This window comes from Pezoporus wallicus, unplaced genomic scaffold, assembly GCF_028554395.1.
Source record: "Pezoporus wallicus isolate ANWC-B61680 ecotype Strahan unplaced genomic scaffold, APGP_CSIRO_Pwel_v1 scaffold_7107, whole genome shotgun sequence".
NCBI classification, from domain to species: Eukaryota; Metazoa; Chordata; class Aves; order Psittaciformes; family Psittacidae; genus Pezoporus; species Pezoporus wallicus.
The window spans coordinates 5,054,059-5,078,811 of NW_026642114.1; the positions used below are offsets into that span (position 1 = coordinate 5,054,059).

Consider the following 24,753-nt stretch of genomic DNA (forward strand, 5'->3'; position numbering starts at 1 on the left):
GCCATGCTGGCTGTCACCAAGCACCTCGTTGTTTTTCATGTGTCTTAGCATGCCTTCCAGGGGAATCTGCTCCAAGATTTTGCCAGGCACAGAGGTGAGACTGACTGGTCTGTAATTCCCTGGGTCATCCATTTTCCCCTTCTTGAAAATGGGTGTTATATTTCCCTTTTTCCAGTCATCGGGAACTTCACCTGACTGCCATGATTTTTCAAATATGATGGCCAGTGGCTTAGCAACTTCATTTGCCAGCTCCTTCAGGAGCTGCGGAGGGATTTCATCAGGTCCCATGGACTTGTTCACATTCAGATTTTTAAGATGGTCTTGAACCAGATCCTCTCCTACAGTGGGCCCAAGGTCTTCATTCTCACAGTCCCTGCATCTGCCTTCCAAGACTTGGGTGGTGCGGTTAGAGCCTTTGCCAGTAAAGACTGAGGCAAAGAAGTCATTCAGAACCTCAGCCTTCTCCAAATCCTGTGTAGCCAGTTCTCCTGAGAGCTTCCTGAAGGGGGCCTAGTCTGTTTTATATTTGTTAAGTACCTGTAGAATCCCTTCCTGTTATCCTTAACATCCCTAGCCAAGTTTAATTCTAACTGGGCCTTAGCTTTCCTAACCTGGTCCCTAGCTTCCTGGACAGCATCTCTGTACTCTTCCCAGGCCGCCTGTCCTTGCTTCCACTTTTTATAAGCCTCTAATAATGCACCCTTTTCAGCCACACAAGATGAGAACGAGACTAACCTGCTAAAATCTGTGCTATACTTTAATTGACATTATACTTCACTGTTTTTCTTTAATAAGACTTTTATCACTAAAGAAACAGAAACATTGAAAGGTGGTAGTTTACATTAGAAATATGTCACCTACCCAAGACATTAACTCATACTCACAACCCTGCCCCAGCGCTTATAATTATCTAGACTCTAGCCCCATTTCTGCTGAAGTTCTCTACTGCTATTATTTATGACAAAGTAACCTCCAAATTAATATAAAAACACTGATTTCTATGAGGAGCATTTTACAGAAAGGTTACGGTCTTCAATACGGAATTTATCAGAAAAAGTATAAACGTAAAGCTATTTGAGAGCTGGGTAAACAACCAACTATTTCTCTTCCACAACAATGACCAAAGCACACTGAAGCATACCAATGCCTGCTAAAAACCTGATGAAAGGCTCTTGCTTGAACTCGTTCTGAAGGTAGTTATAACCCTGAGTAGTCCTTTGCAAAAGAAAATAAAACCAAATCCGACTCTTCTAGACAAGAGAAAAAGAAAAAACCCTATCAGGTAGCTACTGAAGGGACCTTGCAGGGACACGCCCCTTTCCCCTCCCCCCCCCCCCGCCTCAGTGCTCCTTCCCAGCCACAGGACGCACACACCCACCTCACAAGTCCCACGTCGTCCCCTCAAAGTGTTTTGATGCCAAGGACCCCTGAGGCCCAGCCCTCCCTCACTTCTCTCATCAGAAAGAACCGAGACATTGCTACTCGCTAAAAAGCACAAAGGAGAAAGGGATACCCGGCCTGGCCCCAGCCCACCCACCCGAAGCCGAGCTGCCGGCCCGCTGCCTCTGCCCAAGCACCGGGACGAGCACATACTGCTCAGCCCTTGGTCAGCGCGATCCCCTCCGTACAGAGCAGGTCGGGGCCCGCCCCGTTCTCCCAGCTCCCCTTCTTCAGACTCACCACTGTCCACTTTGAAACGCTCATGCCTGGCTCGGAGCCCGTCGATCTCGCTCTGCTGATCGGCCAGGAAGCGCTCCAGCTTCGCCTGCACCTGCTTGGGCAGCTTGGAGAGCTCGGCCCTCTCTAGGACCTGCTGCAGCACGGCCGCCATCTTGGCGGCAGCCCCTGCGCTGTCCGACCTCACCGGCGCCGGCCGTGGCGCGCTCAACAGCGCAGGCGTCACAGAGCCGCATGCGCGAGCACGCTGGTCTGGCCCCGCCAAATCACGGCGTTATTTTCCAGGTAGGAAGTGGCGCGTCTACGAACGCTTCCGGGAAGGGAGCTCCTTGGGTCGGTGTAGGAAAGAAAGCTGCTAAAATCGATACGAGAGTCCCGAACGCTTCGTCTCGAAGCTCGCCCTGAGGCTGCTCGCTCCTCTAAGGCGCGCTGTGGGGCCAGGAGTTGCAGAAGGAGGTGTTACTGCTTTGCCATTCAAAGCATAGCTGCCCTGGCGTTGAGCTCGATTCCCGCGCTCCCGTCTGGGTTGTGTTACGTCATTCACCTGCGCCAGGCCGAGTGGCGCCTGCAAGTAGCGCTAGCGTTGGCCACCTCAGCGCTCAGCGGAGGCGCCCGCGGCGGTCGAGCCTGGGGACCTGGAGGCGGTCGCGCCTGTCAGGCTAGTGTGGGAAGCGCGGGGGCAGCTGTGCGGGAACGGCCGCCGAGCTGTGTGCCTGGCTCCGGTGCAGGCGAGGGTGCAGAGGGCCTTTTGGCCCGGTTGTGTGGGCTGAGGTGAGGTGGGTGACAGCCTTCCTCCTCTCGCGGCTCGAGAGCTTCAGCTCAGCCATCCCTTGCGCAACTTTCTCCATCAGACACCTTTGTGGAGACTCGGCATGCCTTTTGCTTGCACACTCTTTGGCTTCAGATTTTTTTATAGTTAATTTTCCTTGTGAAAGTCCGCAGTGCATGAAGCAGTTTTTGAAATAGGCCTGCATGGAAGGGAGCAATGTCTATAGCGGTCCCTGTAGCCTGGGTTCATACGGCTGCTGAGAGGAGCTGTAAAGATGGCCTTGTGGGTAGTCCACAGATGCTGTACTTTTAATGCCTTAAGAATTGGAATGAAAATTGAGCATGGCATAATTAAGTACAAGTGTGGAATTTAGCAAGTCCTTCAAAGAGGAATGCAAATAGAAAAATGGACTCTACATTCTGACTTCAGATCAAACATGACTCAGCAAGAAATTGTTGCTTGGAGATACTCTGCACCTCAAATACTGTGTTTGGCTTTGGGGCCTTCCCTGGAAGAAAGACCCTGAGGTGCTGGAATGTGTCCAAAGAAAGATAGTGAGGCTGGTGAAAGGTCTGGAGTACAAGTCTTATGAAAGGCAGCTGAGGGAACTGGAGTTGTTTAGCCTGGAGAAAAGGAGGCTTGGGGGGACCTTATCACTCTTTACAGCTACCTGAAAGGGGGTTTTAACGAGGTGAGGGTTGGCCTTTTCTCCAAGTAGCAATCAACAGGACAAGGGTAAATGGCCTCAGGTTGCACCAGGGGAGGTTTAGGCTGGATGTTAGGAAAATTTTTTTTACCAGAATGGTTGTCAAGCACTGGAACAGGCTGCCCAAGGAAGTGGTGGAGTCACCATCCCTGGAGGTATTTAAAAGAAGTGTGGATGTAGCACTTAGGGACATGGTTCGGTGTTACGTTTATGGATTTGACGGACTTGGTCATTAAGGATCTTTTCCAAGCTAAGCAATTCTGTGATTCTGTGTTTTTCTAGCATTTAGTTGCACAACTTGCCATATCGTTCCAGTGGCAGGTATTTAAAATAGTTTTCCTTCAAATAAGAGCCACATACTTCTTCCTTTAGTATAGAGTTATGCTTTCCATTTAAAAAAAATCCAAGCTTGCAGATAATAAAGCTACTTGACTAACCTTTGTTGACAGATAAAACTATTAATCTATTCAGAATCTTTGTGTGAGACTCTTATTTTCATGTAACCATGTGCATACTTTCTTTGACTTTGTACATTATTTGCTTTGTAGGTTGAAACTACAGAACTTGGTCTTAAACCTGCAGCAATGGGTAGAACTTACTTTGTTGAGGAAGCTATTGGTCAGTATCTTTCAAACCTCAGCACAAAAGTACAGCCTTATGTCACTGGCCTGCTAATAGGGCAGGTAAGTGTGTAATATTTGAAGTCTGTTCCATTCATTCCTATTAATAGGAGAAACCCCCCTTGGACTTAATCATTTGGGATAAGTCTACTAACATCACATTGAGCTTGTATAATGCAGGAGGGTGGTAATATGACCAGAAGTGACTTCTGTAAAGGTTTTCCAGTGTCAACTAACTACTCAAGTCTTTTAAAAGAGTTTTGTGAAAGATAGGACACACAGAAAAGATAAAACTTACCAGTAAACAAGGATTTAAGGCAAAAAAAAAAAACATGAAGGAATTACTTTAGTAACAGTTTACTATACTGTGTAAAAAATACCTAGTGTAAAGCAACCCATATCGTTATTATGCAGTATTTTCTTACTTTATATCAACCTCATGGTATATTTGTTTATATTGATGTTTATGAAAGTGTTCCATGCAAAAGGACTACGTAATTCAGGCTGTTCGAACACCTCCGAAAGAAGAGCAGAGGGAAGATCTCAGTCCTTCAAAACTGGCATCCATTGATGAAGAATGGATAACTACACATGCCAGTCAGGTAGCACAGTTAAGAGTTGATGAAGGGGGTGGGAGGAACACAAGGGAAATAAGATGGACAAAAACTATCTCATTACGTATGTAATCTCAGGCTTTTTTCTGAAAGTGTCTAACCATCCTAGACACAGATATTTGAAACCAGAATACCTCTATTGTTTTCAAAGTTTATTATGAAACAGAGACTTGATAGGACTGAAGGAAGAAAAAATTTGTGGCATGTGTTCCTACATTTTGGAGGAACCTACAAATGAAAATCAGCTTTGCTTATTTCATTTCTGCTCTCAATGCTTACCTGTTTCATTAGAAATTTTTTATATATGAAGTTACATGGTTGCTAGATCTCCGACTCCTATTAACAAATGTTCATTTTTATTTTTAAGGTTTCTAGAATGCTTCCTGGAGGCTTATTAGTTCTCGGTGTATTTATTATTACAAGCCCAGAACTGTCAAAAGATAGTCAAAATGCTTTGCGCAAGGTAAGTAGACTTCCTGGTAGAAAACCGGGAATATCTTTAGGTGTGTAGCTGAGTAATTTTCTGTCATTTACTCGAGTATATATGACTATTTCGTTGCTTTATTTCTAAAAGCACAAATATTCTGGCTTGATGTATGGTTTTGAGGCAGAAAACTCAGAAATCACTGTCCTACAGAACTGTACCGCAGTACAGTGTTTGCTAACTTTCTGTTTCTTGTGATGTTTGTTACTGTAACAGCAAATCTTGCTGTATTTACTGAAAGCAGGCATTCTGGCTTAAGGAAAACATCTTCAGGGTTTATATTAAACAAAAGCCTTGTGGCACAGTTTTAGTAATGTTATCTTTTATTGCTTTTTTCTGAATAAATTGTTCAGGTTAGAGAAGTTTGCAATACTGAAAATAGCCAATCCTTTTAAAAACATTATCTTGTATAGAACTAGTGTGTTAGAGTTACATTTAAAAACTACTCAGAACATGCTACTGCCTGATAGACTTAAAACATGTTTTTGTTACAGTACTGGGGCATCTAGTGCCATGTTTAGTTTCTGTTCTGTAGTTATCATGTGTATTTATGAAAATGACATATAAGTAATTTAAACATGAGTAGGTTTTGAAGGCTAAGGTCCAAGATTCAGTTTTGGCAGTGCAGTGCAATTGCATCTTAGTTGTGATTACTGAAGCTAGTAGTCAACAGAAAAAGGTGAGCTGTGTTCAGGTGATCAGTGATTACTGAATTATTTAAATTAGTAGCTATTTAGCACAGCTGTCTTTTCTGATACTCAGCTGATAGGCATAAAGCTGTAATATTACGTAAGGAGAAATGCATACAGGGTAAATATGTGAATATGTGTTGCTTGGTTTGGGTTATAAGGAAGCTGATTAAGATTTCACAGGCAACTCACTTTGGAGTAGTTGCCTATGAATCTTTGTAGAATCATCTTTTACCATGACATTTTGATGATCTATAAGCTGTATTTCCCAGTTATACATAATTATGTTATCGCTTGGACTTAGAACTTTAGTACAAGTCTATTATATGCATAACACATTATTTTTATGAAAATCTGTACTTTTTTCATCTGTAGCTAATCTTTTCAGTGGAAAAGTCTTTGACTAAAAGAAGGCTCTGGAAACCTCCTGAGGAGGAAGCCTCAGAAAGAGCAGCTCTTCAGATCTGTTCTGCTACGAAAAAGTATCCTTTATGAGCAGGCTTTATTGATGGAGACTGCTACTCCCAAATTCTTTTCTGTATAAATGCTAAATTAGGAGAAGGAAGTTGTTTGAGTTCAGATAGGCATAAGTAAGTATATTAAAATCGTGAAGTTTTCTGATTAGCCATGAGTAAGACTATTGACCTTTTTATCCTTGCAAACTTTCCGTAATTTCTTACTGTTAAGTTTGTCTGTGTGGTAGTATCAAATTATGCCTTCCCCAGACAGTTTTGATTTGCATAAAGTGAAGAAAACATCTAAAATACTGTATAGCTGCTTCAGCTTGCAATAACCAATGATACATGTAAGTGGGGAAGTAACAGGCATGTGGGATCTCTACTAGTGCTGCAGAAGAATGCTAGGTCTGTTGATAATAAGATAATATAAGGAGAGCAAGCAAGGTTTTTCCTCAGAGAGGTGTTTTTCCATATGAATAAGTATTGATCTTAATATATTTGTAAGAGATGGGACATCACTATGGTAGTTGGAGTTTACAGTCAAAGGTTTTTCCACTTTTTACACTAATAAAATATGATAACTTTCTTCAGAGCATAAATTAGCGCAACAAAGAAGTAAAGACAAAGTTAGTTGTTAATGAATTGCTTTTACTCTGTTTATTGCTTTTCACTGGGTCTTTTTCTTTAAGTAGCAAAGAGTAGTTTGCCGAACCTATGATGTACAAGATCCAAAGGCAAGTTAGTCGTCCTGTATGTCATATACAGCTTCTAATGCATGACAAATATTGTTAAAAAAAAATATAAAATCTCCATTTGAGTTATACAGTGGTTTTTATAGATGTTCTATTTTTTTTTTTTCTATTCTTAGAGTTCAGGTAAACCAGCAGATTGGAAATATCAGAGTGCTTTATCTGCTTCCTGGTTAGCTTTGGACTGCACAGTAAATGTTAATATTCACATTCCGCTTCTTGCTACTTCACCAAACCATGACTTGGAAAAGAATATCAAGGTAAGTGACTGGCTGCACCAGTTTCGTAGTTGGTATCTGCACTACTTTTTCTGTTGAAAATTAGATGAGAGATTTTAATAGGGTGAGTAGAGGAGTAGGACTAATCAGCAGAGAATGTTTGGCAGTTACTCCTCTGAAGTTACTATGAAGCATTCATAGTATAAAAATGTGGATAGCTTTTCTTCTGCTGTACTTAGTATTGGAAGTTTTCCTTTGCTCAGAATTGTTTAGCAATTGCCATGAGTATTCCAACTGAAGTCTCTTCTGCTTCACTTAGTAAAAGCTTGCATCCAAGCATAACAGGGTTATCAGGCACTTTTAGTATGAACTCACTTTCCATAGGCTGGATACCTCTTCTAAAAAAATCAGGTCACTTCAGTATTTTGAAATGCCTGTTTCTTGATGGATAGGTTCTGAATATGTTGGTTTTAAGATTTACCTTTGGAAAAATATATAGACAGATTTTTTAGACACTTTAAAACTCTCAGAGCAGCTGTTGAAACATGTATTTCTATCATTTTCAGCATGATATTATCCAATTTTTGTTAAATTCTGTTTCCTCTTTGAAAGTTTTGTGTTTTCACTTTTTTTAAAAGAATGGGTTAAATCGATGGGCGAAACAGATAGAAGACAGTGTTTTTCTGATCAATGGACAAGTTAAAGACGATGATGCAGAACTACTGGAAGGGCAGGTGAGTACCAAACAATGAGGGATTGAACTCTAATAGATAGGTAGTTAGTGTGCTAAAGTCATCTTCTGCACAATATTGCCATGGTTTAAGCCCAGCTGGCAACCCAGAACCATGTAGCCCCTCGCTCACTCCCTCCACTTCCTCCCACCACTCCCGGAGAGATGGGGAAGAGAATTGAAAGAATGTAACTGCCACGGGTTGAGAAAAGAGCAGTCCAGTAACTAAGGTATAACACAAAACCGCTACTGCTGCCACCAATAACAGTAATGATAAGGGAAATAAGGGAAGAGAATACAACCGCTCACCACCCGCTGACCAATACCCAGCCTGACCCGAGCAGTGATCTAGCCCTTCCGGGTAACTGCCCCCGGTTTGTATACTCGGCATGACGTGCTGTGGTATGGAATACGTCTTTAGCTAGCTTGGGTCAGGTGCCCTGTCTCTTCTTCCTCCTGGCTTCCCCTCCTCCCTGGCAGAGCATGAGACTCAGAAAGTCCTTGGTCAGACTAAACATTACTGAGCAACAACTAAAAACATCGGTGTGATCAGTGCTGTTCCCAGGCCGAAAGTCAAAACCACAGCACTGCACCAGCTACTAAGAAGGAGAAAAATGACTGCTACTGCTGAACCCAGGACAAATATTTATTGATCTAATTGGCCTATTTCAGGTAACTAATACCCAGGACTGCTTGTGTTCCCATCTTCATTGCTGCAGATTGCCTCTTCCTCCTCTGGCAATATGAACACAATAATTACATGTGAAGTCCGACTAAAAATTTTTCTATGTGCTGTCTCCTAATTAAAAAACATGAGTAAGGTATGAATACAGGTGATGAGATTTCTAAGAGCTGTGTATGTCTAAATGTGTAAGAAGCAGTGGAAGCACCTTGTTTAGCTGATGCATTCATCTCTCCTTTTAGTTTTGTAACTATCTTCTCATGGCTGTTTTCTGTGTGCCTTTTTCTCTCTTAAAAGCTACAAACAAATGCACGTTTTGTACCATAGTAAGGAGACTTTGATTCAGGGAGATTTTATTTATTTTTCCTGCTTAATGACATAAAGAATTTTTTTCCCCTCAGAAAAAGTCAAGAGGAAGTACTCAGTCCAGCTCTCAGTTTTCTGATGTCAAAGTTCTGACACAGCTGGTAAGGATTTAGAGGTTTGTAAAGTATAGGCTTGCTGTTAACTTCTAAAATAGAATAAAAAAATAAAATAACATTCTGAGTTAATATCTAGAAATACAGCTTACTTAATCCTAAGACTTTGGTTTTCTCCCGTGGATGCTGACGCTGGAACTCATTGTGGACTGATCTGCATATTTTGTGTCTTTAGAAATTCTTGTGTGATAATCATGTTGTGTGAGAATTGTACAGTACAACTGCAAGGGAAATTTGAAAAACTGGTTATAGAAATGAAGTCCTGCAAACTAATTAATTTAATAGTAGGATTCCTGCATATATTAATTTTAAGGTGACTTTTCATCATTCTGAAGTACAGAATTACTCTCTTCAACTTGCCATGACTAGCTATGGACATGTTTTTGTAGGCTGCTTGCACAGCGCAGGCTATCCCATTTTTTTCAGGTAGTTCCTGGATTCTCTAAAGTTATGTTTAGGAAAAACTTTCAGAAATGTCTAAAATGCCATTTTAAGTATTTGATGAGTATCTCAGCTTCTTTTGTTACATTGTTCCAATGGCTGATTGCCTCAGTGAAAGGAAAGCTTTTTTATTTTGGCAGAAGTAATTTATGCAGTTCACATGGAAGTTATGCATTCTTCTGTTTCCAGGTTTTGTTTTAAAGTGCTTCATACAACACACTTCTTGTTTTGGTAATTAGGTCAACTATTTCTAGGCAACAGTTTGACACAGTTGTATATGTGACCACATTTGTAATTTAGTACTGACTGATGGGGTGGCTCTCGGGATACCCTAGGTTATGTTGACTATATAGTAAACACACAAACTTCATTGTTTATAAAAAGATAATCTTAAAAAGATTTCTAGATTGCAATGCTAATATAAGCCACGGGCCACTTGCCTGGACAGTTTTTGAAGTCTTAAAGACACAAGTATTTAAATTGCAAGTTACTGAATGACTGGAAAAGTAGATAAATTTTCCCTGATGGACAAGAAGAAATATTTTCAGTCTTACCTAACAAGAAAAAAAAATTACAAATTATAAGGGAAAACAAATGATGTGTAAACATATTAAGATATGCTAGCAGCCTTCCAATATCTGAAGCTGACCTAAAGAATGTCAGGGAGGGACTCTTCGTCAGGGACTGTAGTGATAGGACAAGTAATGGGTTTAAACTTAAATAGGGGAAGTTCAGGTTAGATACAAGGAAGATGTTCTTTACTGTGAGGCTGGTGAGGCACTGAAACAGCTTTCCCAAAGAAGTGGTAAATGCTCTGTCCCTGGCAGTGTTCAAGGACAGGTTGGACGGGGCTTTTGGTGATGTAGTCTAGAGTGTTGAAACTAGATGATCTTAAGGTCCTTTCCAACCCTAACCATTCCATGATTCTATGCTATTAATTCCTTAGGTTTGTTTTTTGCTACTTCTGCTGCATGTACCTTGGTAACAAGATAAAGCTGAAACATGTTTATTTTTCAGTCCCAGGGTTCAAGTCGTAGATCAACAGCTACAGTCCAGGTCTGCAGTGGTTCCATAAATCTCAAAGGTGCTGTGAAATGCAGAGCCTACACACATAACAACAAGCCAAAAGTTAAAGAAGCTATTCAGGTAGTGAAAAGGTTATTAGTTCATCAGAAACATTTTTCTGAAATACATTAAATTTATCATATGTTTTTTTCTTTGCCAAAATGATGTGGTCTAAACTGAGGTCAAAATGTTCACCCCCTTGAACACAGGGATTGTTTTAGAAGTCATCTGTGTGCAATGTGGCGGATTAGGTTCCTTTTTAATTTCTAGCAGATATGTCTCCTGTCTCCTAAGGCTGTTCTCTAGTGAAACTTTGCCCAAACTGTTGAAGTGATCAGGCTTTGAAGAATTTTCTTAAAAAAAGATTACAGAATATATTTTTCTATGTGGAAGGGAAAATATTTACTTTTTCAGTGATTTCCCCCCTTATTGAGTCAATGCCTTGTGATTATTTTTGTTTGATTTTAATGGCAATGCTTAGAAGTTGCCAGTTCTTATCCTAACAATACTAAAAAATTTCTCAGCTTTCCCTTTTTTTTTTATTTTATTTTAATTCTTTTGATGTTGGCTTCCTCTTTATTGGACTTTTAAAAATTCTGTTTAGAGTTTTTATTTTCTGGGAAAAACTATTCTTTCAACATGGTTGTATTACTGATGTTTTAGTTTTGTCCTTATAGGCTTTGAAAAGAGACATAATAAACACCTTGAGTGATCGGTGTGAAATACTATTTGAAGATCTGATTATAAACGAAGGACCTCACAAAAAAGGTATGAATTATAAAACCCAAACAAACAAACTAAAATACCCTACCAAACAAAAGCCCAACAGCCACCCAGTTCACTGCAACAACAAGTGAATTTTGGTTGTTGCAGAAAATTTTGCTGATATACTGAAGTCTCAGTATAACAAGCACATGGCACAATTCTTGTTTGTCAGCCTTGACTTTTTCTTAAATCTGGAGAATTTCAGTGAAGTTCAGATATGTTCTTTGGCACCGCAGCTTTCACACTAACTTTGTATTCAGATCTCATGACCACAAAATGCAATTTCTGTGTCTTTCTCACTGCTTGGATTTTATTTATTTTTTTAATTCATGTTGAAACTCCTGTCACTGAAATTCTAACTGTAACTTGTGCATTTTAAATTTTATTTTTTTTAGCACTGTATGGTATTCCTATTAATATTGAAGTATACTAAAACTTGGCAGGATCAAAAGAACCAGTTGGACATAGCCTTCCATGTTTTCATATTACCTATGTTACAACTGCTAGTGAACATGAGCTCTAAAGTTCAGTACTGTTCATCTCCATTGAATTAAATATGGTGACTATGATGTGAACAAGTATCCTTAATATTTTTTTTTTTACTAGCTATACGACTACAAAGCTTGTGTCATCTCTGCTCCCTGAACTTACTGCTTTTCATCAAGTATTATTTTACAGGCTTTGTGTCTTTTATTTAAATAGATCTTATTTCAGCACTGGGAATACTGTATTGCATTAACTTGAATGTAAAAGAGCACCATGCAGTGGCAAAAATGCAATCCAAATTGATCTAATGAAAATAAAACTTCCTCTTGTGATTATGCTAAAAACTAAGGCAGTATATACTGAGACTGGATCTCCTAGCTCATGCTAGGTGATTCTTTAAACTTCTTTTAGTTAGTGTAATAGTATCAAGTTACCTTCCTATTGTTTTTGGGGGGGTGGGGTGGGGGGTGGTGGTTTTTTTGTTGTTGTTTGGTTTTAAACCAAATATTACTAGTTAATTGAAATAAAAATTTGAAAATCTTACTTAAAGGAAGGCCTGTTAAAAGATACTATTTTTGTAGAGATTTTTAGAAAAAAATAGAACTCAGATTGATTGTGGAAGGAAAAATGATTCCTGGTCAGAATTATTATTTAGTTTAAGATAACATTGTTTGGTTTGTGTTAGCCAACTTTATCCAAACTGCATAATTTGTACTTTCCAGTTCCATGCAGTTTTCAGTTTCCTCTTTAGGTGGCACCTGTACTTTATGGCTTTAAGTATATCATATAGCAGCCAAAAATTTGCAGTCCTTTATGGTGTTGAAATTGTATGTTGTTCCTTGTACGGTTTTATCTGCAGCCGTTCCCAGACTTCTCTTGCTAGTTGCTCTAAACTTAAAAAACAAAGGCCTATTTAACATTTTATGGTCTGTTTCAAAGGTCTCTCAGGTATTTCTAGGGGCACTAATGTAAGAACATAAATCAATGTAATAACACCCGAATTTTCTTAAAACAGTAACAACTAAACAAGCCATGCATGAAACATGAAACCTTGAGCTTTTATTTGGATGGTATTTTTTCCCTTTTCTTTTAGATTTTGAGAGGGAATATCATGTCTTACCTCAAAGACTGTTTGTCCCTGTTGCTGGATCCAGTGTGATGCTCAGTGATTATAGGTTTGGTGAGGAAGCTATTGGAGAAATTCAGGAACGTTTTGTTGAAATGTTGGATCAATCTGTGCAAGCTGAAGATATCCATATAGCAGAGGAAATTAACACAGGTAAATACAGTACCTGAGAACCAGGACAAACTGCATCATGGATTATGAAATGTTGACTAATGACATAGGCCAGATTTATCCAGATACGGACATGCTTAAAATTTGCTTACTTCATATGAAGCTCTAAAGGTTTCTATCAATCTTATGATCTTTCAAATTACAGTTTAAATATATTTGTGAAAAATGGCAAGGTTTCTTGTAGTTTCTATGATTGGCTTCTAAGAGACCTCTCTTTCTCCTCTTGGATATTTTTCTCTCTCACTGTATTATCTGTCCAGCTGGTTTCAGCTCATGAACTGCAGTTAGATACATGAACAAGGTTTAAACAAGGTTTGTTCACTTTTTATTCTGCACATGAGTTAAGAAGTGTTTCTATATTGGCAAGTAAACTGTTAAAAAAAAAACAGTAAAGCTTTGTATTCTGTTACTTTTTCAGTAGTTCAGTGCTTTTAAAGCTGAGTAAATCTTACACTACTTAGAGTAAGTTAGAAGTCGTGTGCTTTAGTCAATTCTACTGTTTTTCCACTGTATAATTAAAAAAATACTTTAAAAGTGCTATTAGCAAAAAATACGTATAGTCTGATACGTTTTTCAGAAAGTTCTCATGCTAAAACTTTTTCAAAAATGCAAAGTACCATTCTTTCTTCTGAGTATTTTAATTTATGTATCAAATGCCCCAAACTGAACTTTTGTGATTTACCAGAACTGGAAAGAAAATTGAGAGCGCTTTTATTTTTCTAGTGAATGTTTTATAAGTTTATATCCTGATTATGAGACTTTTATATTCCTTTAATACAGATATTTTGGTATAATCTAGTTACTGACTTCCTTTTCCTGATTATTTGTTTATATAATTTCCTGTTGCGCTTCCCCCCCCGCCCCCCCCGACTTTGATTTCAATTTAGGAGTCAAATCTGTAATTGAAAAGCATCTAATAATACTTCCTGTGATCTTATGGAAGAGATTTCTGCCTTTTTTTTTAATCCCATCAGCATGAATACGAGCAGCAGTTACAGTTTTATAATTTAAAAGAAAAAATAACACATTCTCAGATGAGAACCGTGATCACTTTTTGATGTTGATATTTAGGGGCAAAAATGAGAAATGTAGCCATAAGCTTGTTTTGTAGGGTGAACTGTGATTACTGATATTCTTCTTGACCTACTTATTTAGTTGGGGTTTTGAGTTTCTTGATTTCAGAGCTAACCATAAATTCTTACATCTTTCTGAATTAATCAATTTTCCCCTGGCTTTAACTAAACCTGTTAGCTATTAATCTGATTCATTATCCTGAAAAGTGAGAGATGAACATAGCTCAAGAACCTCAAGAAAAACAAGAAGGCCAATAAAAATCTGTCTTGAATTGTAAGAGTAACTTTAATAATCTTAAAGCTAATTATTATTGAGCTTTAAGGAATTAGTGTAACTCAGGGAAATTAATGTTTCAGCAGCAGAGATAAGCTTGGGAGGGAGAAGATGATTCAATTTAGCTTTATTGCTGATACAAGGATGTATGATCTGAAGCTAGGAAAAAAAGATTAGACTTACAGTGATGCATCACAAAGATTTGATGCCAGTAATACATGTAAAATTATGTCAGCAAAATGTGCTTCTGTGTTCTTGTGGCTTGTTGGTTAGAGAGGTAGGTGTGTGTGGAATAAAAGGGCAAATTAAGGCAAGTGCAAAGCAGAGGAGAGGTAAAAGCATACAAAAACGATTTGGGGAAAAAATGGGACTGCCGTTGTCCCAGTGTAAACTACAAAGTATGTCCATAGAATGGGTTCTGCTTATAGTGATGATAGTAATAATACTATCAGCACAACACTGTTCAATTATGATAATTATTACGGCATCATTAACTTGTGGTTTATTAAAATAACAAGTTATTGATACACTTTATTAATTCCAGAAAAGCTGTTTTAGAAATGAGACTTCTTAACTGTGTAAGAAAAGTGTTCTGTGTTGTAAGAAAAAACATTAATTTTGCAATTGGATTTTTTTGTTGGCACTTTGGTGTGAAGTGTCTAAGTATTGCTGTAGAAATGTTCTTGTGACACAATGCGAGTTTGGGGGTTTCCCTTGTGTAAAGGCTTTTTCAGTGCATCATTCCAATTTGTGTAGCATTTGTTGTGTCTCGAAGCTTAGTTTTATCTTTATTAATATAATTAATCAATATCTAGTAATGGTGTAAAAATGGGCTTGTGGTGAATTTTGACAACAGCCTTTCTTTGTATCATGATTTCTGTGGTCTTAGGCACCAACCTTCAATTAACTGGAAATGTTATCCATAGTGAAATTCAGGGGAAGATTTGTTGATAAAAAGAATTGTTTAAAATACCAGAACAGCAGGCTTTTGAAATAATTCCTTTTTTTGTTGTTGCTCTTTGAAATATGCACTTGAGAAGAGCAGGTTATAATCAGTATAGCAAAGATTTATTTTTTACACAGTTTTTAGTCAAAATGTGCGAAATAAAGGTATTTTGAGAAGGTCAGGTTTATGTGCTTACTTAGTCCAGCCTCTGCTGCTGTCTCCTGTAGTTTTATTCTTTTGTTTCTTGATACAACGCTCCAGTGAGGTCACTACTGGGTCATGCTTTAAAATTGGTACATGGAAAATAGAACATAAAACTGACCTACTTATAATTGAAAGATATAAATAGCCCAAACAGTGTAGTTTCAAGGTATTTAGTGCTTTTCTATAAGCAATTGAAGGCTTTGTTTTTACGATTGCCTTTACTAAATCCCTGTGCCTCCTTGGTGCAGGAGGTGGGGGTGATACGTTAAATACTGTGAGTGGATAAACATAAGTAAGAGTGCGCCCTCAGCTACTTTGCCAATGACACCAAGCTGTGTGGTTCAGTTGATATGCTGGAGGGAAGGAATGCCATCCAGAGGGACCTTGACATGCCTGTGAGGTGGGCTGAAGCCAACCTCATGAAGTTTAACCATGCCAAGTGCAAGGTCCTGCACCTGGGTCGGAGCAATCCCAGGCACAGCTACAGGTTGGGCAGAGAAGAGATTCAGAGCAGCCCTGCGGAGAAGTCCAGAGAAGGGCCACGAGGATCATCAGGGGACTGGAGCACCTCCCGTATGAAGACAGGCTGAGAAAGTTGGGGCTGTTCAGCCTGGAGAAGAGAAGGCTGTGTGGAGACCTCATAGCAGCCTTCCAGTATCTGAAGGGGGCCTGTAGGGATGCTGGGGAGGGACTCTTCATTAGGGGCTGTAGTGACAGGACAAGGGGTAATGGGTTAAAACTTAAACAGGGGAAGTTTAGATTGAATGCAAGGAAGAAATTCTTTCCTGTTAGGGTGGTGAAGCACTGGAATGGGTTGCCCAGGGAGGCTGTGAATGCTCCATCCCTGGCAGTGTTCAAGGCCAGGTTGGACGAAGCCTTGGCTGAGATGGTTTAGTGTGAGGTGTCCCTGCCCATGGCAGGGGGGTTGGAACCACATGATCTTGAGGTCCTTTCCAACCCTAACTATTCTATGATTCAGTAGTGGTAAACACTTCATCATCTTTGTTAGCAAATTGAAGAATTAATGAAAAATTAAGAATTCATCTAATTGGCACTAGAAAGCATCTGCTTTTGAAAATTCTTTGTGTGATTTATACTACAGCTGCTTCACATGCAAATCTTCCATAACATAATGGTATAAATGCCTTTGGTAACAAAGTAGCTTTAGGATGTTCCTTTCTTTTTCCTCTTTTTTTTTTTTTTTTTTCCCTCCCTGAGCAAGGAAGCACTGCTGTCTTGATGTGCAGCTTCAAAAGTCATCTTCAGAAAAGTGCAACAGTTCTTACGAAGGTGCAAAGAAACTTTAAGTTTGAGGGCACAAATTATCCTACTTGCTCAACAAAACTAAAGCAGAAAGAAACTGCTGGATCTAGACTTCAAAGCTGACCCAAGAAATGTGGTCAGCTTTTCTAAAAGTGGAATGTTATTTTAGGGAATTGAAAACTCTATTGTAGTTTGGAGAGAATGCGGTGCTCTTAATGTGCTAGTTAAAGCTATCTTGCAATAATTAATAATTCCTTTACCTTAGTTGAAGATTTCTGCTCATATTTTAAACAGATGAGGGTGTTTTTTCCTCTGCACAGAAAAAATAAGATGAAACTATGTGTGTATATATATATATATATGATGAATGGGCTTGAGAGGCATTTGATAATTTCTTCTCTAAAAAACACCTGTTACAAATGACCATTAGTGGCTGACAATCACCAGTTTAAATCTGCTGCTGGCCCTCCTGGTGCTGCCACCTGTGAGTCAGCTGCTTAGGTCAGCTGAGTTGCTGGTTCCTCGGCAAGGCCTGGTTCGTTTTGGTGGTTCCCTCCCAGAGTAGTCAAATTCTCCCTAAGTTATGTAAAGGGGGTTGGATATGTTACTCTGGAAGTAGGATGTGGAAGATGAGTTTTGGAAAAGGAAGGGACTCATGCCCAAATGTATTTTTCTCTTTATTTTTACTCTTCCAGACATACAGAATAGTTTAGTACTATGCTGTTCCTACTGTATGATTTCTACTGCAATAAGCTGTTTACCATAAATGTATTTTATAAAGTTGATCCGGAGTTCTTGACCTTTTGTATTAATTCAACTGTGGAACACAACTGTTAGCTTTTGAACTGGTATTTACTACTTCATTTGCTTTTTGTGCAGTTCGTATTTGTCCGGTTACTGACAACATGGATGAAACACAACAGAAACAACTGACTAAAGCAACACTGCTCTTGAAACTTCAGCAAAATATGGGTATGTTACTTCCCTAATTTCTGCTATGGCAACCCAAAACAATAATGGGTGCCTTCTGTACTGTTACTTTCTACAGCATTATTAGCAAACAAGTGAGATTAATACAATACTTTTCTAAAATGAGTCCCCACATCAGTATTGTAGTTGCAGTGTGTTTCTGGGCAGAAAAAAACAGAGTTCGCTGTTGGAACAAAAGCCGTGTTTGCATTTGTTCAGCCTTCAAATCAATACAAAAGGCTCATATAGCTTTATTTCTTTTTTGGAGAGCCACCACTTTCCTAATTTCATGCTTAAAAAATACCAAACAACCAAATTCAAGACAGTTGAATGGTTTTGTCAAGTAAGCATCCATAAATCAGCTAGTGACTCACTAATCTTCATCTGAAGCTGACAAGTACCTATGGGCTTGAGTGCTAATTGTCAGCCTTGGTAATTCAGGGAACACCAGTCACCACAGTCTTCTTTCAGATACAGTTTCTCCATTGGTGCTCTTTGGTCCAGCTCTCATATATCTGCCTGCACTTAGTACAGTTCTATTTGAGGAGGTTTTTTTGGTATTTTTTCTTTTTTAAAGGACAGTTACACTTTGGTCAACAAAGCAGTATCTTTGCTTTTCTATTAAGTCTTAGAACATGCTAACTGGAAGATTAAGGAGGAGTAGCAGTAAATGTAATCAGGGGCTTTTTTTTTTTGTGTGTGTGTCATCTTCTCAACTGCATCAGTAACAAGCATGTTAATAGGAAAATGTTGTGCTACAAAGAGGTGGGGTAAATGTAGTTTTAAAGAAAAAACTTCATATCTTTTGTTTCTTCAAGCTTAAATTTTTTGTTATTTTTTCTAGTCTGATTCCTAGAACTAAGCAGTAGTGCAGGGTCAGTGCATTATTTTGATGGGCCAGGACACAGCCAAGGTACTACAGAAGTATGCTGTGAGCATACTTACAGGTGGAAGGATCCTGCTCTGACTAGAAATGTAATGTGGAACTTTTATAATTCAATTATCTGACATGGTAGCTTTAGATATAGGCTAAGCAGTGATAAAACAGGGTTTTTGGGGTGGCTGTTTCTCCTCTTGTCATTCACCTTGACCCTGCTCTCCACACCCTAGCTTGTCCTGACTGCGGATTTTGCCACTCACTGAATGCATTTCCTTTGTTATTTTAGGTGTGGTAATAGCAGCTGCTGTTGCAGTCTTTGCATCCATCTTCTCTTTCAATTACTTCAGTGATTAAACTCAAGCAACCACAGCTTTGTGGAATGGAAGCATTGGCCAGTTACAAGACGGAAGCATTTGTGCTTAATATATTAGTAATTAAGAATTATTGCCTAAATATCACCAGTTACATGTGCAACATAAATTGTAATGATAGATTCAGTTACCTTGTGCCAGCATGCACTTCCTACATCAAGTAGAATCACATGGTTACAATATATTGCTGAATGATAGTATTATTTTCTAGAAAGATCCCTTAAACAAATTTTCCCTGTTTATTCTTTAAATGCAAAATGCTGCTACTGGTGTTTTTCAGGCTATTGGCAAGACTAGCATAATTACCTGGTATGACAATCCTTGCTTTAAGAGTTCCTTTGCTTAAAGAAATCTCATCTCATTAAAGTTAATTGGGGAACAATTAGATTTAATGTAGCCAGCATTTCACCATATGCATTGTTTTCTATATTATTGGTTAACTAGCATAATAGGTATACAAACAGTTCCTAGTAGTTTCAAGACTAGACCAATTCAGCCTGTAAATACCATTGTTCGAGACCTGGAGAACTCAGAAATCAATAAAGTGCATAGAACTTTTGAGATTTGTAAATGCTGTCTTTTACTTAGCGACTCTTGAGGATTTTTCTGTCCAGTTCTGATTTAATCATCACTTTCTTGGAATATTAACTATTTCAGCAACAGCTACATATAGTCAGCCCTTTTGGATTATCTTGTAGATGCATGCAAATTGTCAAAATTGTTTGCTAATCAGGATTTTTAGACTACAAAGAGGTAACTTTCCATTATGAGATATTCTTCCAGGTATGTTAGGGGATAACATTATTGTTTACTTGCTATGCGGAGAAAAGAAGGAGGGGAGAATTCAAGTAAGGTTAATAAAGGTAATTCTTTTATAAAATGTGATGTTTACTTGGATCAGAACTACAGTAGAAAAGAATTCCAGATTTAGGGCATTTTTGTATCACTGTAATTTTTTTTTTTCTTTGTCTAAGGAACACTAAGAAGAAATATAAACACTTTGGTTCTAAAGCATAATCAAGGAAGTACTGGAATACTTTTATTAAAAGCCAACTGTATGAAATATGTCTCAAATACCATTGCCTGAGCTATGAATTCTGTTTTTACATGTTTGGAAAAAGAGCTGCCTTTAGTATTGGAACTATATTTTGGAACATGTTGATCTTTTGTGCTCAGTCAAGTGGGGCCGCTCAGAGGAAAGTGAACATTGCAGTGGAGGTGCTTTTTCCAGGCGCTGCATGTTGTATAGAAGTGTGTCATTCTGTGCAAACGGGTGGAATCAGTAGGCAAGATGGTATTATACGGAAGCAGTTGATTCTGGGGGAGGTTGAGTGCTATCCAGAAAACGAGATGAATTTTGTAACATGTAAATGAAAGATCATTGGTTTAAAATTGCTCTGCTAAAGTCTGTTAGAAGGAGGGGAAGGGCAGTAATGGGATGAAGTTTGGCTTGGGTCTCTCTGTTGGGGTCTTTTTCCTTTTTTGGGGGGGTGATAGGGGCTGTGTATGCTTTCAGAGGTTAAATACAAAATGGTTATTCTGTAGTTGCCTGTTACTTGAAACTCAGCCATAGAAGTAAAGCACAACATTTGAGATACTAAATGTCTTGCACCAGGAACGGACATTGTCATGAAACACTCTTTCAATAGCTCTTGCTTAGCACCTGTGGTGTAGAAGCCGAGTGTGGTTGGAGCCAGTCCGTGCTCCGCCTGTCCCGCTTCGGTACCACACCCCAAGGAGAGCAAGAGGCCGGGCTCTGATAGCCCAGGCAAGCCTGAGGCGGCTGCAACCATGGGCATCCCCAGGGGAAAAAATTGACAATCCCACCTTCATTGGCGGCCTTTGGCAGAGAGAAAGCAGCAGCAGCGACAATTATTACCGCAGATCGCCCCTGCCGGAAGACGCTCCTTGCACAGGGGCTGCTGGAGGCGCATCGAAGGCCAGCTCCCCGCCTTCACGCCAGGCCTTGGGTGCTCGGGGGCAGGCTGCAAGGAAGGTGCCGCTGCTGGAGGGAGCTGCAGGGCACGCGCGCCCACCACGCCGCCGTACTGCTCCCGCGCATGCGGCGGGCGCTGGTGGCACGGCAGAGGGGCCAGGGGCAGTGCGCGGAGGTCGGGCTGCAGAATCGCGCTGAGGCGGCGGGGCGCTGGCGGTGTCCCCTTAGCTGGAGGCACAACGAGCACACTGCCGTCACCGGGGTGGACGCGGGCTGCAGGAGCGCGTTTTGACCACCGGGCGGCAGCAGCGAGCGCTGCAGTGTGCGTTACTGCGCATGCGTGCAGCTAGTGCTGCAGCGCCGCGCTTGTGTCGTCGGGCGGCAGCTGCGAGCGCAGTGGCGGTGCCGCTCTGTACCGCCGTGGTTCGGCTGCAGTACCTCCTTTCTGTCGCCGGGCGGCAGCACCACCTCAACGATTATTTCCGAGCCACGGCCACGCTCTGCTGTTTGTACCCTCCCGAGAAGATAACTGCGGCTTCCTGGGGCCCTAATCACCCTCGCAGCCAGGCAGTAACGTTCGCTGCCTCTGTATCGGAAGCCTCCCAGTGGCTCGAGCATTCCCGGCCTTTGCATTTGAGTGCTTTGAAAATCTGGGGGTAGTTCCTGCCTGCATCTCCCACCCCATTACCGGGGCAGGAGAACCAGCGCAGGGAACCTGGGGAACAAGTTTCCTTCCTCCAGGCTTGCTGTATCCATCTGCATGTGGCATAGTGGTTGTGGGAGTGACAGCAGTGAGACAGCAGATGCTGGCAAGAGATGAAATGGGGAAAAAAGGCAGCACAGGCAACAGGATGAAGGCAGGAGGGAAGAGGCTGACGCACTGTGTGTGCGAGGGGCAGCTACATTCAGCTGGAAACAGTGGGTCCAGGCAGACCAGAGGCAAGTGGTAGATCTGCAGATGAATGGTACACTGCTGATCATTGGGCTTTGTGGTGGCGTTTGCACTTTTTCTCACCTCTGTCTGCTCCTGTAGTCCTGCATACAGGCAATACTTCCCATGCAGAGCTTGTCTCATGGAGAAGAGACACTGTATGATGTTACTTAACAGCATGCAAAATAGTTGCCCATGGACCAAGGAAAGCAAAGAGGCACGTTGGTATAGTAGGTGTCCTTAGCAGGTGACCACAGAGCTCTGGATGTTCCACCTTTGTCCAAGAGCATAGCTCTGCACTCCTTGCTGCTCCTGGCAGTGAGCGCTGCAGTTGCACTTTGCTGCAAGGAGCAGAACAGCTCTTGGTGGAGTGCAAGTGCTGCTCAGCAGGAGCTAACATACCCCTGCGTGGCCAGCACTGTTTCCAGCTCTAAAACGTAGGAGGAGAGAGAGTGGGGTGGGCAATGTGCAAACAGTGGGGTGCAAGGAAGCATCTGGGGTCTGGATGCAGAGGAGTTATGGGGGATGTGAGATGGGGGCAGGGGAGAAACTCATGAAGAAAGAACTCACATGAAAAAATGAACTCCCAAAGAGTCTGAAGGGGACTGGTGTGAGGAAGGGGATATGGTGTGGGGATATGTCTGGGGGGACAGCATTTGGAGCCACACACCCAGGGGGTGGGTAAGCGGGTAAAACCTGCATGGGGGGGTCATACATGGGGATGATCTAACCACAGAGCCCATTCAGGATAATCCACAGCAGAAAGCTAACCTGTATTAATTGCAATGTATAATCCACTCCAGCTAGCTGACCCACATCAGATAACTCCCAGTGGTGCCTCTCAGACTGGCAGAATTGCACCCCAGCAGTGGGGTTCTTTTGGGTTTCTTTGTTTGCTTTTCCACAACATAAAAATTGGAGAGAAGCATAAATATTTTGCTGTTGAAAAAAATATTCAGCTGGGGGGGGTTCTTCTACTGCATATCTACAGCATAGAAATTTCTGACTTTTGGTTTTGTTCGTGAAAAGGAGGTGTGAGTTTTTTGTTTTCTGTTGCATAAAACCAGGTGGATTTGGCTTTCTCAGGAGCCCCAAATTGGGATTTAAACCATTGCAGAATCAAAATCAGGGGGGTTGGAATATCCTTATGCCATGGCAGCAGCTTCCACCGCATGTGCGTGGCCCTGCGGAAGAAAGTCCCCATCTGGAGAAATCGGCCCCAAAACAGCATGGAAAAATGGAAAAAAGAGAAGGGGAAAGGGGCAGCTTTTGAAAACTCTTTTCTATTTTCAGTAGCTATTTAGAAGGGTCATTGGGTGTTTAAAGCCTTTCTATAAACAGGGTTTCTTTGCATTTTGAAAATATTATATATCATAGACATTTACATTTATGTATCTATTTACGCATATATGTATGGTTTGAACATATATGGTTTATATATATAAATTATCCATTTCCACTCATAATACACAGTATTTAGACATACACACAGTTACGTACATACCTAGCTACACTTGTGTATATCTCTTTATGCTTATCTTTATTTACACTTTGATATGTTTACTCCAGTACCTATTTACACTTTCATAATCTATTTAGATTACATACAATTTCTTAGACTATGTAATACATAGTAAGTGTAGATAGCTCTACCTATTAATATAATATATATGTATAATATATAGTGAATATTATATACCACACTGGGAGATGGCGGTGTATAATCCCTGCTAACTGGGCTGGGACTATCCAGGTGATGACCTGCAGGGGCTATGGTATTGCCATGAGAAACAGTCGGCCCTGGAGTTCATATCCTCTAAAAGGCCACTCCCACAACAACAAAACCACAGTGTTTTAGTATACTGAGAACTTTCAAGATTTACTAACTGGTAAATCACAGTTGCATTTCTCTGGAAGCATAGAGTTATTGCTAAGCTACTGTACGGCTTCATCTTTGTACCTGCAATACAGGAGAGTGACATTTCTACCAGGTATAAAGTAAGTCTATTCAGCCACAGCTAAGTTTAATTTTAAATAATAAAAAGTGAAAATACACACACACAAAAAAATAGGTACCCTTTATCAAAGCAAAACACATCTAATCTGAGGCCAGAGATCAAAAGGCTTTTTACTGGCCTTTTCTAAATCACAGGCTTCAAAATACAGCTTCCAGTACACCACCCTGGGACGCACACTGACTACTCTGTTGTGTTCATGAGAAACAAACAGAGCACAGAAAATCTGAATGCAAATCAGACATAGCAGAGCAGATTGAATGGTGTCTCAGTTAAGTCTTGTGGTTCATGCAAGGTAGAGTATTTGTAGAATGCTGTCAAGAATTCATGAGTAGCGTTTAGACACCCACTGCTACAATTCAGGAAGTCTAGGCTCAGTTTCCCAAACCTAATTATTTCTCAGCGGCTGAAAAAGCCACACAGACCTGGAGGGAGCTGTAAAGTGACCAAACGCAATCCCTCCACAATCACAGCGACTTGGCAATCATTGAGATATACAGTCTCTGAGTCCATCTCTGTTAGGAAACAGAGAACACAAGGAATTGCTCTTTCAACAAAGACAAACCTCACTTAACCAAGTCTGTCTCCTCTGACTTGGGTATCAGCTGGGCTGTTAAGAGAGTGCCACAGAACTTTGGTTTTGCTATTGGTATTAACTGGGAGGGGAAAGGGGAAGGCTTTCTCCTTGGCAGGGGGAAGGTAAAAGCTCCCACAAATATTTTTAGCGTATGGAAGTGCTTATCTTCTGGTGAAAAATACTCACTTTCTTCATCAAAAGTCTGCAAGAGATGTCAGCATTTTGTACTTTGGCCATGGCCAGGTTTCTTTTCTTAAGGCTAAGGAGAGTGCTGGTCGCAGTTTTTCACAGGAAAGGAAGAACCTTATTCATAGAAAATTCTGAGAGCAATTTCTGTGGGAAAGTGAAATGGTTTTATTTGTCAGCTCTAACAAATCACAGGGAC

General features: G+C 40.5%; 2 protein-coding genes across 4 annotated transcripts in view; one reads left to right on the plus strand and one right to left on the minus strand.

Annotated features, from left to right (window-relative positions):
• TPR (translocated promoter region, nuclear basket protein) overlaps positions 1-1,941 on the minus strand; it is a 41,650-nt gene extending 39,709 nt beyond the window's left edge. For 2 of the 3 annotated variants that reach the window (XM_057427417.1, XM_057427416.1), the window contains exon 1: positions 1,681-1,940. In XM_057427417.1, the coding sequence (XP_057283400.1) occupies positions 1,681-1,831 (151 nt within the window). In that variant the 5' untranslated portion in view covers positions 1,832-1,940. Of the gene's footprint in view, positions 1-1,680 lie in introns of all 3 variants that reach the window. The other variant, XM_057427418.1, reaches the window with a different exon arrangement.
• Positions 1,942-3,188: 1,247 nt separating this feature from the next.
• ODR4 (odr-4 GPCR localization factor homolog) lies at positions 3,189-19,467 on the plus strand. Its single transcript, XM_057427432.1, has 14 exons — positions 3,189-3,307; positions 3,701-3,835; positions 4,246-4,374; positions 4,754-4,849; positions 5,935-6,041; positions 6,715-6,751; positions 6,886-7,026; positions 7,623-7,718; positions 8,798-8,863; positions 10,334-10,462; positions 11,059-11,149; positions 12,726-12,911; positions 17,569-17,661; positions 18,825-19,467. Exons 1-14 carry the CDS (start codon positions 3,248-3,250, stop codon positions 18,890-18,892), a joined length of 1,434 nt encoding a protein of 477 aa, XP_057283415.1. The 5' UTR covers positions 3,189-3,247; the 3' UTR covers positions 18,893-19,467.
• The last annotated feature ends 5,286 nt before the right edge of the window (positions 19,468-24,753 follow it).